Below are 12,977 nucleotides of genomic sequence, written 5' to 3' on the forward strand. Positions count from 1 at the left end.
AGCTAGTATATAAGATGCAAAACTGTCTTTTTTTAAACATGCAAGACACGTCAATATATACTTACATAACTAAGAGTATATACTTTCTGTATGAGGCATTTATGAACTATAAACCAAAACAGAGTCTAGACCATTATAACACCACTTCAAATGGAGAGATAAAGTATACAGATAAAATGATTATTTGCATTTCTAGGTAATTACCTGCAATAAATAGAGTTTCTGTTTTGCTGAACAGAACTCTAATTGGTGGTAAGGGACTCGGAAGCCATTTCTATTTTAGAGGCAATGAAAGGCTGCCCTGGATAATAGTTTCATAGAATTATCAATACCTTCTGAAGTAATGGACTGTCGTGTCCATGCTATGTGCTGAAAGAGTGCACAATAAAAAAAACATGAGACAGCCTAAAGTGGTATTTTATATTCACTCATGATGGTAGGAATGTGTTCTGTAAATTTATTAGATTTACCAGACACAAGCAGGGTGGTTGCTGGTTTACTTTTAGGGGATAAGTGAAAAATGTACCTTGCCAATATTTCTTCTCATTGTTGTGATTACTGACTAAAGCTGGTGTTCCTCAGCATTTCCTTTGTTTTTGACAGACAGGCTAGATTCTGTTTGTAAGTCTTGTCAATTAGCACATTTTCTAGTGTTTAATTACATGAGCTTCTACAAATAGAAATGGGCATAAGCATGTGCTGCTGTAGCATATTGCTTTATACTACAGTCTTCTAGTTGGCTTTTAGTGTACTAATCATTAGACTGCAAGCAGAATATAAATACGCTTCTCCGAAGTATGCATTTGGCTGGGAGGCTGAAGCATGCTTTCACTCTAATGCTAGCCTCAGGGGTAGGGTTGGAGCAAGACAATAGTTTGGTTGTGCGCCGAAAGTGAAAGATATCTTGGAAGCAATATTTTTTTTAAAAGGCTTAACAAAGTTTCAACAAAAAAAATGTACTTCAGATCTAGTTAAGGGGTGGGGAGAGTCCTTTTGGAAACGGGATGCATGGAGGGGCAACCATCTTTCAGGGCAATCTTGAAAGGTCTAATGTGACTTTTGTGCCTGTTTCTGATCTCTGGTACACTGAGAGTATTGCAGTGTAGTTTATAAGAGCAGTGTTTACTTGTGAAAAGTATACGTCACAACATTTGTCACAGCAGAGCTCCTAACTTTCCCCTTTGTGCCGCCTTGAGGACACCTGCTCATTGCCATCAAATATTTTACATGCAAAAACTAACCAACCAAAACAATGTAAACACAAAGACAGGACGTACAAAAGATAAGGCTTTCATGAAAATGTGAGCGCTTCAAAATTGCAGATATTGTACATACTTTTTATTTCTGGTTAATAATTGTGTACATATTTAATACGTTATATGTATAATGTGTGTGAATTCCCAAGGAAGTCTCACCTCCAACCAGAGCTCATTCTTCCTTATTTAGGTAACACATCTTTATTTCCCCCAAAACAAGCATTCCTTTCACAACCAAGGTGACAGGTGCCATGTTCTATCACTTTTTGAAACCAGACCAGAATGGTAAAAATAGTCTGAATCTGGATCAGATACTAGTTTGTGCTAAATTATATATATACATGAACATTAAGCAATATTTTCTTTTAAGCCTCTGCTTCCATTATTGCTTAATAGCCATCAGAGTGTTTTGTTTATTAGGAGTTACACAGGCCTTAGATGTGTACGACTTTAGAGCCCTTGACTCATGTGCGCGGAAAGGTTACACAGCAGCAATAAGACTTAGTCAGTTTAACATAACATTGGCTCCTCACATACATGGATTCATGTGTTATATTGTACTGTCTCACTGTAGCTACAGTATTTAGCAAACTTAAGAATAATTTAATATATATCAAATATTCTGAAACTGTTTACTATCTCAGTGTCAATGTGTTACATGAGCTTAGTTGTAGGACTGCACATGACTCAAAATGTTTGAGCTGTGCTGATATGTCAGTTTTTATTCTGGTATTACTTTTTTTCTATCCATTCTGCTACATTAGACAGGTCAGGATTCTATTCTTTAACTGTAGTCAAAAGAGCAGATAACTAGTCAACAGCCCTCTTTTCATTTTTGGCTTGATACAAAGACTGTTGAAGTCAATGGAATGTCAAGGGGATCTCAGCCAGCCTGGGTTGAAAAGCAAAAGGCTTTGGATGAGATAAACTTTTTAAAACAGGACGTTAACCTGTTATACTCCTGTGGGAATTCTGCACCAAAAAATTAAAATTCTGTGCACAATATTTTAAAATTCTGCATATTTTATTTGTCAAAATAATGCAATGTAATCACTCTGGTTTCAATTATTTTGGTAATTTATCTAAACTACAATACAATGGATGAAGAATGGGAGTGAGGCGCATTAGAGGAAATCCCCAAGCACCCTTGCCTAATAGTCATGTAGCTAGGTTTGACCCTTTATTAATCAACAAATATATGCAGCCATATGCTCAGTGTTACATTGTAGGAAACTGAAGAGCAAGTGAGGGCTGTGGAATCAAACTCACAATTTATATTGACGACTGGCCATCTCCAGAAAGGTCACTAGCAAACAGTTCATAGAGCACATTTTGATGGGAAATTCAGTCCAAAAATTTAGACCAGTTCTAATAACTGAAACACCATAAGCATTTGTAAGGCCATACTGTCCTTTACGCCACTCTGGCAATGTAAAGGAGCCTTAAAACTTTTACACTTGTTTTATACTGCTGGGAGAATTCACAAAGACAATGGGAACAATTCACTAAGCAGGCAGGCTGCTACATTCTACTCTGTGTGAGGGGACAGAGCCTTCCCCATGCCTCCTCAGAAACACCCTGAAGCCCTGTCCCTCCACGCTGAGTGTGCTGCAATAGCACGTGAGAGAGACAGTGTCTCTCTCTCACATGCATGACTGCCACCCCCTGGCAGTGATTTACATCTCTACTAGCTGGTCCAGGCCCCCAAACCAACCTGCCTGCACTGCCGGGGAGGGGCGTATAACTGCTCTTGTGTCTTTCCTTTGCTTCCTCTTCCAAACTCATTTTTCTGTGGGGAAGCAAAGATATCTGCGGGGAACATGAATTATGCACACGTGCAGTGATGCCGAATTCCCCTAGGGGTACCTGTTAGTTAGAAAGCATGCTATGATTTGGTTTTATATAAAAACTTTTATTTCCAATATCCTTACTCAGTACCTTTTGAACCTTTCTTGTTTTCACTGTAAATATGTTTAAGTGCTGAAGTGCTGGTCCTCAGTTGAATCTTGGATGCTGGTGTGTATATGGTTCCTTTGGGGATAGCAGAACAGGTGAGTAGCCAGTGGTGGGCTGGATATCAACAGGAACACTTCACAGGGGTGCACCTATTATTAACCTTCAAGGCAAAGTGGGCTTTGAATCAGATACCAGACTTGTATTTTAAGCTTTACTGTGCCTGTTGTCTATATTTTTGGTTTGAATGATTTAAGATTTCTGTTTATAATCTAGGCTCGGAGATTTTTTGCATAGAATTTCATAATTCATGGGATGCGTTGTTTTTATAATAGCAAAATATCCCTTTTAAATTATTTTGCTGCAGTGTCATGACTCTTTGGCCTCTGTTTTTCCCAACACAGAGTATATCTGAAATACCCATTTTGGCACATGTGTATTTATTGTACAGGTCTGAGCATATATCTGTAAAAGATCTTTAAAAAGCCATGTAGTTTATATACAAGAACAAAAGCAAGAGCAAAACAATTAAATTTAAAGATTGACATGAGAAACAACTCCTATTAATTAGGTAAGGCAGTTTGTCTTCTTCCATATCTTCTCAAATACCCCTACACTCTTCTGTAAAAAAAAAATAAAACAAAAGGAGAAACCAATCACCAATTTGAATAGATTTTTGGTCACTGCTGACTTGAGCCAGAGTTTGCTTAGAGGTGCGAGATGCCAGTCTGAGCCATCTAGTTCCCAACCAGAAAAATTCTACCAAAATTATACCATTGTGTACACACTGTACAACACTTCCCTTTGACTTTTGAACTGAAGATGTAATTAGCCTGTCACTTGGAAAGAGATATGAGCAAGGGTTCTGAAGATATTCTGTTCTGTTAAAGGGCTATCAATTATGTCAGAGTCATTAGCACAAAGTAAACACAATGGACTGCACCTTCAAAATTTGGCACTCCAGATTTGTATGTAAGACAGGAAAATGTTTAGGAACATATGCAGAGAGTGACACACATAATTAGACATGTATAACATTTAAAACATGTGAGAATTAATACATGCATATTTATAACTGTTTCTGCACCTCACAACAGGTGTAACCTGAAAGGAGCAGTGCACAGTATTCAACTAAACAATTGTTTAATTAGCTTCTATTATGTCTGTGCAGATTTAGACCATGAAGGAGTTGCAAGACAAATTTGATAGGTATATAAATTAAAACATGAATGCAGCTAAAATGTCTCTACAGATTCACTTTAGGACAATAACCCTTAGAAGGCAAAATCCTACAGGAAATGAGTTGGTACATACAGTAAAGTAGCAATTCCTTTTGGTCCTTGAAGAAAATAGTTTACATCAAAGTTTGAAAAATAGACTATTTGGGGTCTTTGTAAAAAGATTTGCAGTCTCTTACAGAAGGACCATGTTTGAGCTGTAATGGTAAAAATTATGTAATCCATAATCTTGTTAGCAAACAACTTATTCCAAAAAGCAATTTAGATACTTTTTTTGAGGAGAACTGGAGAATACATTTGTCTTGGGCTTTTTTTAGATATATGGCCTCAATAGCAAATCATGCATTAAACATATTGATGGTGACCTGCAGATCTTTTCCATCAACTGCAAGAGATGTGCTGAATATCCTTAGTAGCCAGGCTAAGTGTGGCATTCAGCACAAATTTAGCTCATTTACACTAGGGTAACTGAGGGCAGAATCTGGCCCTTTAACTAATAAACTTATTTTTTCTCTCTTTGGTTAGCAGCAACCATCTTGTCTGAAGATGGTGACTCTGTTTCCTAGATGATGGTCTGGCCGCCCAGTGCTGTGATGCCACATCAGCTTTGGAGGAACAGTGATCTGTTAATCTAGTAACCCGATGATCAGTAATATGTCAGCAGGGTGCAGTGTGGTGAATCTGCTGCTGTTCTTCTGGCTCTGGCTAGAGGTTGATAGGGCAGCTAAGAGGGGGAGTTCCATGGCAACTGGGAGGACAGTTCGAAATCTGGAGAGACCGTAACTAAGGCAGTTGTTCCTGGTGACCGTCTGGGAATTCTAGGTTGCCTGTGTGCAGCTGGGTCCATTTTGGTTTAAGAATACATAGCATAAACAAGTTACATCAGATTGCATGAAATTGGTCCTGGCTATGCTGTGGGGCAACAATATTATATGGAAATTATAGTTTTAATATTTACAAAACTTGCAGAGAGACACTTATCTGACACTCCCATTTGGCAGATTCTCCTGGTGATGTGTAGGCTTGGCAGAATTTGTTAGTTATTTTTTATAATTTCGATGGATAATATCGATGTTGTTCAAGCATTTTTTCCCAATTTTTATCAATTTAAACTTAGTTGCATGAAATTATGGGTGTATGTGTCAGACAATTAATGACAGACATTGAAATTCAAAAAGTTAAAGCTTTCTAACTGTTAAAACACAAATTGTGAACACTAGGGTTGCCAGCTGTCTGGTTTTCCCCGGAAAGTCTGGTCAAAAATGGCACCTGACAATGTCCGGTCAGAAACACTGACCAGACACCAAAAGTCCGGTTGCTGCCTGCAGGAGCAAGGGTAATGCACAGAGGGGACATGCGGGGGCAAGTGCCCCCCTAGATTTGCCTGCCAGGGCAGGGAGAGGGGCTCTGTCCTTCTCCCACTGCCGCCGCTGTGGTTGGGCTCTCATGCTGACCCAGAGTGGAGCAGCCAGCAAGGGAAGTGAGTAGACCCACTCCTTCCGCTCCTTGCCTGGGCATGGCTGCCAGGGCTGGAGGCTGTGTGAGCTGGAAGTGTACTAGGGAGCAGAAGGGGTAGGACCACCCACTTCTCTCATTGGCCTCTCGACTCTGGGTTGGCATGAGAGCCCAGCCGCCCAGTGCAGCAGCTGGGCTGCCTGGGAAAGAACCTGGCTGTGGGAGGCAGCGGTGGCAGGCCGTAGGTAACTGGTGGGGTGGGGAGAGAGTGGTGGTTCCCAGGGTGGAGGGGAGAGGAGTGAGCAGAGGGCAGGACCTTGGTGGAGGGGGTGGAGCTGGGGGCAGGGCCTCGGGGGAGGGGGCAGAGCCGGGGTGACCAGCTTCCAGAAATTGGAAAATTGGCAGCTCTATCAACATCACATATCAAAATATACAGCATAAATAATATCCATAAATCAAACTCTGGAGTTCTCATATAGCATTTTTCTTATTTTGCCTGTCCGTAAACTTCAGTTATCTATGGAAATATTTTTGCCAGTTTGTGTGTGTACAGTGAAATTGATGTTTACTGACACTGATAAAAATTGAATCCTTCCAAGCCTAGTGGTGTGACATTATAAATTCATGGAGGATAAGTCCATCAATGGCTATTAGCCAGGATGGGCAGGGATGGTGTCCCTAGCCTTTGTTTGCCAGAAGGTGGGAATGGGCGACAGGGGATGATTACCTGTACTGTTCATTCCCTCTGGGGCACCTGGCATTGGCCACTGTCAGAAGACAGGATACTGGGCTAGATGGACTTTTGGTCTGACCCAGTATGGCCGTTCTTATATATCTCCTTGACACCACATTGTCAACTGCTGGGGCTTCTCCTGCAAGCAGAACACAATTGAGGACTGGGCTTGCTCTCCACAAAAAAAAGTAGGTATTTATGCCGAAACAAATGACCCAAAGAATATCATTTTATATTCAGAGAGCACTTATCATGGGAAAGAGAATAATCCTTTGTCAGAATTTGGGTCAGGTAGTACTTACAGTGCGTGTGCCTCACGCATGGAAGAGTGCCCAGGATAAAACTCCATGAGGTTCCGTGGCAAAGTTTCTTCCAAATTCTTCTGTCAAGGGGTTTTCTTCCCATGGAAGAAGCAGTATGTTCAACCTCCGAATCTCATAGGTAGCCTGAGATCTATGTGAATATGGAGGATGGTTCTGCTGAAGGCTTCTGAGCTGGCTCCAGAGCCCTCAGCAATTCTCACCAGCAGCTTGGGACATACAGCTCCAACAGAGCAAAGAAGCAGCAAGGATCCCACATACATTGAGATCTGCAAGGAGTGATTTCTGTGCATTCCCACAGACCCCCCAGGCTACATGACAGATCTTGGTGGCACAGCCTCCACACAGCTGCTGGCTTGCCAGTCCCAAGGACCAGTGGCGTGTCAAAAATCATGCACTTTGAATGTATGTTCTCCTGTTTAAATGTGGATTCATGTCAGAAAAGAGGACCTGATAATCCACATATTAGGAGTAATAGTGTGGCAGAATTTAGTGCAGATTTAATCATTGTGGTCCAGGTGGAAAACACTGATGTATTGATGGTAAACTGTGGGAAGATATTTTCTGTATGTGTAAACTAAATGTCTGAACTGATTGGGTAGGTGCAGTTTGCATTCTGATGGTTTTTATAAAAAGTATTTAATAAAGGGCTACCAACTTGTAATTAGTTGGGATTAAAACAGTATTGTATTAGTAAGGCTGGTGTTTCTCAAGAAGCAATATCAGGCTCCTTATCACTTCCCCAAATTTTCAAAGTTTTTTGCCAGCATAGCTGACAAGCAGCTGCTAAGAATTTGTGTGTGCGTATGCAACTTCTTAATTGGCCAACAGAAGTGCTTCAGGTTTTTCTTCCCAGAAATGAAACTTCTCTCTCACTCTGGCAATATGCTAAGCCTGAGAAACAGATGAAAGTCAGCGAGTCACTGTGCATGCACTCAGTGCTATTTTCCCTTAGTAGTGGTTTCAAAGAGGCTTTTCTGCTGCCCAGTGTATAATGAACTAAAATGGAAAAAGGAGTGGGGGCTTTTTAATTTTTGTATGGTATACATTTGGCAGTAGAATCATTGGGCCACCTTCTTGGTTGACTTCACCCAGAACAATCAACTGCCAAAGAGGCACTTTCAATCCAACTGGGGATTTTCTTGCAGAGATCAGATGCAGTAAAACTCTTCTGCGGGGGTGCATGTGAGAGCTACTGTAACTTACATCCCAACCACTTTTGCCAAAATTACATTTGTATATCAAAATCTATCTAGGCTCTTGGATAAATATAGAGGCAAATCTCAGCCTTGGTGTTGGCTGGTGCAGCTCCATTGATATCAGTGGGGTTGGCTCAGCTTACATCAGAGCAGAATTTGGCCCCCAATGGAATCTCTAATTGGGGCTGGTTACATCAATCTGCTCCTATTATCCCATTGCATTAGTAGGAGTTTTAAGGATAAATCCCCTCATTGAATTGAGAAGTCACTTTACAACTCAACTTTTTTTTGCTTCCTACTAAAAGTATCCCATGCTGACCTGTCCAGAAAATGATTAAGTATATTATGATTGTATCTCAAACAAAAGGAAGAAGACTCAGACTTAATATTCTGGGCCAAATTCTGCTCTGATTTGCATCCCATGCAACTCCCTTGAGCTCATTGATTTCAGGTATAAATTAATGCAACACTTGACTGCCACTGGTTTGCCTTTTAGTTTACTTGTGGCTTGAGGAAAGGGCAGTATCAGACTTGATTTCAAGTTTCTGATGTTGTCATTTTGTGTCAAAGCCTTCATGTTTTAATATGCTTTGTTGTATTTTTGCATTGCTGCATTTATATGCCTGAGGTATAATGCATGTGACTTAACATCTGCAGATTGCTTCAGCTTTAGAAATCTGTGGTTTGTCATTACATTTATCCTAGACTGAAATCAAATAAAGCACGAGTGCTTCACATTGTCTTTACAGCTATTTTAAAGCATTTGTGCAAATACAAAATACTTAAACTACATATAAAGCCAGCCCGAAGCACTTTTAACCACATTCATAATTGCATGAACGAAATTCAAGTACTTTAAAATTATAGAAGCAATTTAAACTATTTGTCCTTCTGTGCAGAATTCATGAATTTTGGGTCTGAATCACTTTTTGGGGGGCATTTTGCCAAAGATTTTGTTGTGGTGGTTTTCTTATAATTTTTTCTGTGATATGGAAGCATGACTGAATGCATGCTACCAGCATAGTAAAATGTTTAGGGCAATGTTTGATCCTGATTCAGAGTCGATTTTTTAAAGTTTTTTCCAGGCATTTTGATATGTTTCAGGGAGATTTTTAAAAACACTTTAGTATGTGAGATTTCAAATGTTATATAAATACAGTATGTCAGGCCAAAAATAAACTAAGATGGAAGTAAGGTCTCTTTGATGCAGGTTTATTGTCCATCTTAACAAACAAACAGAACAGGTCCCCAGCTCACACATCACATCTTGGGGTCTCCTTGTCACCTATCGCAGAGTACTCTGGCAGTCCTGCTTCTCTGTGGCTCACTCTACCTGTGCGAGTTCTTTCTCACAGTATCCCTGTTCCCTTCCAGATCTGTTCTCACTGAAATGCCCTCTGACCCTTTATAGCCCAGAAAAAGTCCTGCCCCCTTAATTGATGCAATGGGATGCACCTGTTCTGGCACAGGTGTTCTGGACCTACTTCAGTCACAGGGGACATTCTCCCTGTGACAGCATGTTAGTGTCTGTGGTCCCAGGTTCTATGAAACTGATTTAATAAATTTTCAACAAATGGTCTCACTTTTTTCTCCTCATGGTGATGGGAGCATGCATAATATTGTACTACATTATTGAAAACCTTGAAATTTTCAGTATAGTTGGAACTTACCAGGAATTCAGTGCACTTTGCTGAGGATAAAAGTTCCCAGAGTTATTGAATCTAATAATGAATCATATAAACATCTAAGATAGACAAACTGTGTAATAAGCAAAACCTTATAAACCCTTTTTCAAGAACAGAGACAGCTAAAAAGTTTTTATTCACCATAAATTAAACAGAAAACTACCTTTTTGAGATTCTGCATTTTGATGAATAAATTGGCATATTTTTGCTAACTTGATTACATCTCTAAAAGTAAGCATCAGTTTTGGGTACACACATTGCCAAAAACAAAAGGAAGAAACAGTTTTATATGTGCTTCTATACAAGTTACGCTTTATCAGTTATTATTTTATAACGAAATCCTTTTCTAATGCAGATACCTGTCTCTTCCATAATTGAGAGTCAATATAATCAGAGATTGAAATGGTATGACACAAGCTTTGAATCATTTGACTTGGAAGGCCTTCATGGTTTTCTGAGAACTTGGAACAGAATTTGGACACCTGGTTCTGCGCAGCCCCATGTTATAATGCCATCCTTGCCTAATGAGGGAGGTATGTAAATTGATTATAGAACTCTTGTATTTTTAATATGGCTCATTAATGATGATCTTTCAACATGCTTGTAACTGTTAATAAATCTGAATCAAAGTTTACTAATGCCTAATTGACTAGCAACTCACATTGCTTTTGTACTGTGGTTCTTTTAGTTATGTGCATTATTTTATGTATTGTTGATTGTTACAAACATTATTTTTCAAAGATAACCAAGGAACCTCTTGTCTGACTTTGAGTTCAGAACTGCCTTACCAAAGCACAATTAAAAGAAAAGTCAGAAAGAAGAAAAAGAATGGAATCATCACTGCGAACGTTGCCGGCACAAAATACGAAATTGGTAGGAGGCTACAGATTCTGCTTATTTTTAATAGCTACTGGGGTGTGTGAAAAGGGTTGAAATCAGACTGCTGGGGTAAAATAAAGAGTGGTATCAGGAAGGAAGCAAACTTTCACTGTTGCAGGGCCTGATCCAAAACCTATTGAAGTTAATGGAAAGACCCCAGTGACTTTAATGGAGTTTGGGCCAGGCCCATAGTGAATTAATGCCATTGGTTTTCTTTTTGAACATAGGAAACTTTATATGTTGTGTTATAATATATATCTGCTGGTCTTGCATGCTCTGAGCACCCATAAATCCTGTTCTGTTACTCAGGAAAGCATTTCCTTGCCAGTGGAGGTCTCCTTAGTGAATGGCTGAGGAAGGAAACCCCTGTCTCCTTATGCCTCCATCAAGCTATATCAGCGTTTCAGGGAGTGTTCTCGGGGAATAGAAAATTGTTTCTGAACCTTATAGTGATATCTGTGAGGCCTGCTATGCTTGTTACTGAGGTGGACTGTTGGTTCAGGATCTTCTATAGGCCCAGCGTTTGAATGGGAAGACAAAAGGTATTAGTGGAATTCTTCTGAAATCTGTCTGCAAAATAAGGTCCATCCAAAGATGATGGTGCATATGATCAAAATATATATGCTCTGTAGGCTTATTTTCCCTTCTTTGGGGTTCAGATACATCCGAGTTCCTCTGCATTCCTTGGACTTGATTTTCCCCCTTGGTAGGGCTTTGGTGCTCTGCTAAATGTATCTCCTTGTTTAGGAAAAGTAAGAGGAGGTATCCAGCCAGGATGGGAAAATGAACTGTGACTCAGACTGTAAAATCTTCATAGCATGATTCTCCCTCTCCTTTCTAGGATGCTTTGGTTAGCATTGAAACAGTTGACAAATTTAATTTAGATGCCCAGCATTCATACTTAACACCCCACTGCAGCTGCACAGTTATGAGGGCTAAAGACGGAGGGCTCGGTGCACAGTTGGAATGTAGGTGCCTAAGTCCAATATTTAGGCACAATTGGCATTCACAAAACCACCACTCAGCTTCTGCCTATCCCTGTAGGTGCTTAAAGTCTCTAGATACCCACATTTTCACTGGTAAAATGTTCTAGGTGCCTAAATTTCAGCAGTGACCATGTGTGCAGCTACCTAAGTCCTGAGTACCTAAGTATCTACCTCCCAGCAGCTCAGCACCTTACTTATGCTTAAGCCCTAGCGGGATTCACAAACTAGGTGTTTCCCAACTTAACTTGCCTTTGAGGCCTGATCTGAGTACCCGTTAACCTGTAAAAAAGATGCCAGTGGTGGAGCCCCTTTTATCTGTGAATCCCCTTTTTAGGTGCCTAACTCTCCCCATGCATTGTATAGGGAGTCTGGGAGCCTAACTCAGGATAGGTGGCTGGGTGCCTAAAAGTTAGGTGCTGCCAGACTGAGTATTGCAGCCCTTCTGTCCCTCTTGTGAATCTAGCTCTTCATTTAAAAAAATGCAACTCTGAGTCTAGAGTACAACATGGCAGCTTGCATAGGCAATGTCTCCACATTCCATCAGTTTGATTCTTGCCTTTGCCCTGGGAAAGGAGGCCTCTCAGCTCCTGAAGGAATGGTAATAGGTCAGTCCTGTTTCTTCACTCCCCTGCTAATTCCTCCTTACTCTCACCTGGCACGATGGAGCCAGTTTCCCCAGCTCCCTTCTCACTCCTTCACCTTCTAGCACAAGCAGAGACAAACCTGGGTCCCATGGTTCCCTGAGTTCTGGCACACTGCCTTCAGCTCTTCTTCTTCAGTCTGGGCAGGCAGACTGATAAAGTCTTTGGACAGAACAGTCCTCCCCACCAGATACAAGAATTTCAACAGCAAGTAGCCCAACTAGCACATAACAGCATATCCTCTTCCATTCATAGTGACTGCTCTTCAGTGGGAAGGAGTTGAAGTGCTGCCAAATTTAGATGCCAAAGGCCCAGACTGCAGTTCAATAAGCGTGTTTCTCTTCTTTTATCCTTGGGGTTTATCATAAATCTAGAATACTCTAAAACCAGCCTAGGACCTAGTCCTTCTTTTAATTGTGGTCTTCATTGTGTAAGCAGACCCTAATCCAGCCGGATGGATGGGAGCTGTCCCATTCTTCAGTCAAGACTATTTGCAACAGTTGGGAAAACTCTAGTGATGGACTTGTTCACCATGAGCCAACAGGAGGGTTCTCATGTTAAACAGCTAATCCAAAGAAAGAGGAGGACTAACAGTCATGGATGCACCCTGTATCTCTAGTCGTGATTCTTGG

At 40.6% G+C, this 12,977-nt stretch overlaps 1 protein-coding gene across 7 annotated transcripts in view; it reads left to right on the top strand.

Annotated features, from left to right (window-relative positions):
* The window catches only part of TTLL7 (tubulin tyrosine ligase like 7), a 108,951-nt gene that overhangs the window by 23,580 nt on the left and 72,394 nt on the right, over window positions 1-12,977 (top strand). For all 7 annotated transcript variants that reach the window (XR_012160433.1, XM_073357228.1, XM_073357230.1 and 4 more), the window contains exons 2-3: window positions 10,195-10,372; window positions 10,581-10,712. Coding sequence is in view for 6 of the 7 variants with exons in the window: in XM_073357228.1 (XP_073213329.1) it covers window positions 10,195-10,372; window positions 10,581-10,712 (310 nt within the window). In the remaining variant the exon portion in view is untranslated. The remainder of the gene's footprint in view (window positions 1-10,194; window positions 10,373-10,580; window positions 10,713-12,977) is intronic.

This window comes from Lepidochelys kempii, chromosome 8, assembly GCF_965140265.1.
Source record: "Lepidochelys kempii isolate rLepKem1 chromosome 8, rLepKem1.hap2, whole genome shotgun sequence".
Classification (NCBI taxonomy): domain Eukaryota; kingdom Metazoa; phylum Chordata; order Testudines; family Cheloniidae; genus Lepidochelys; species Lepidochelys kempii.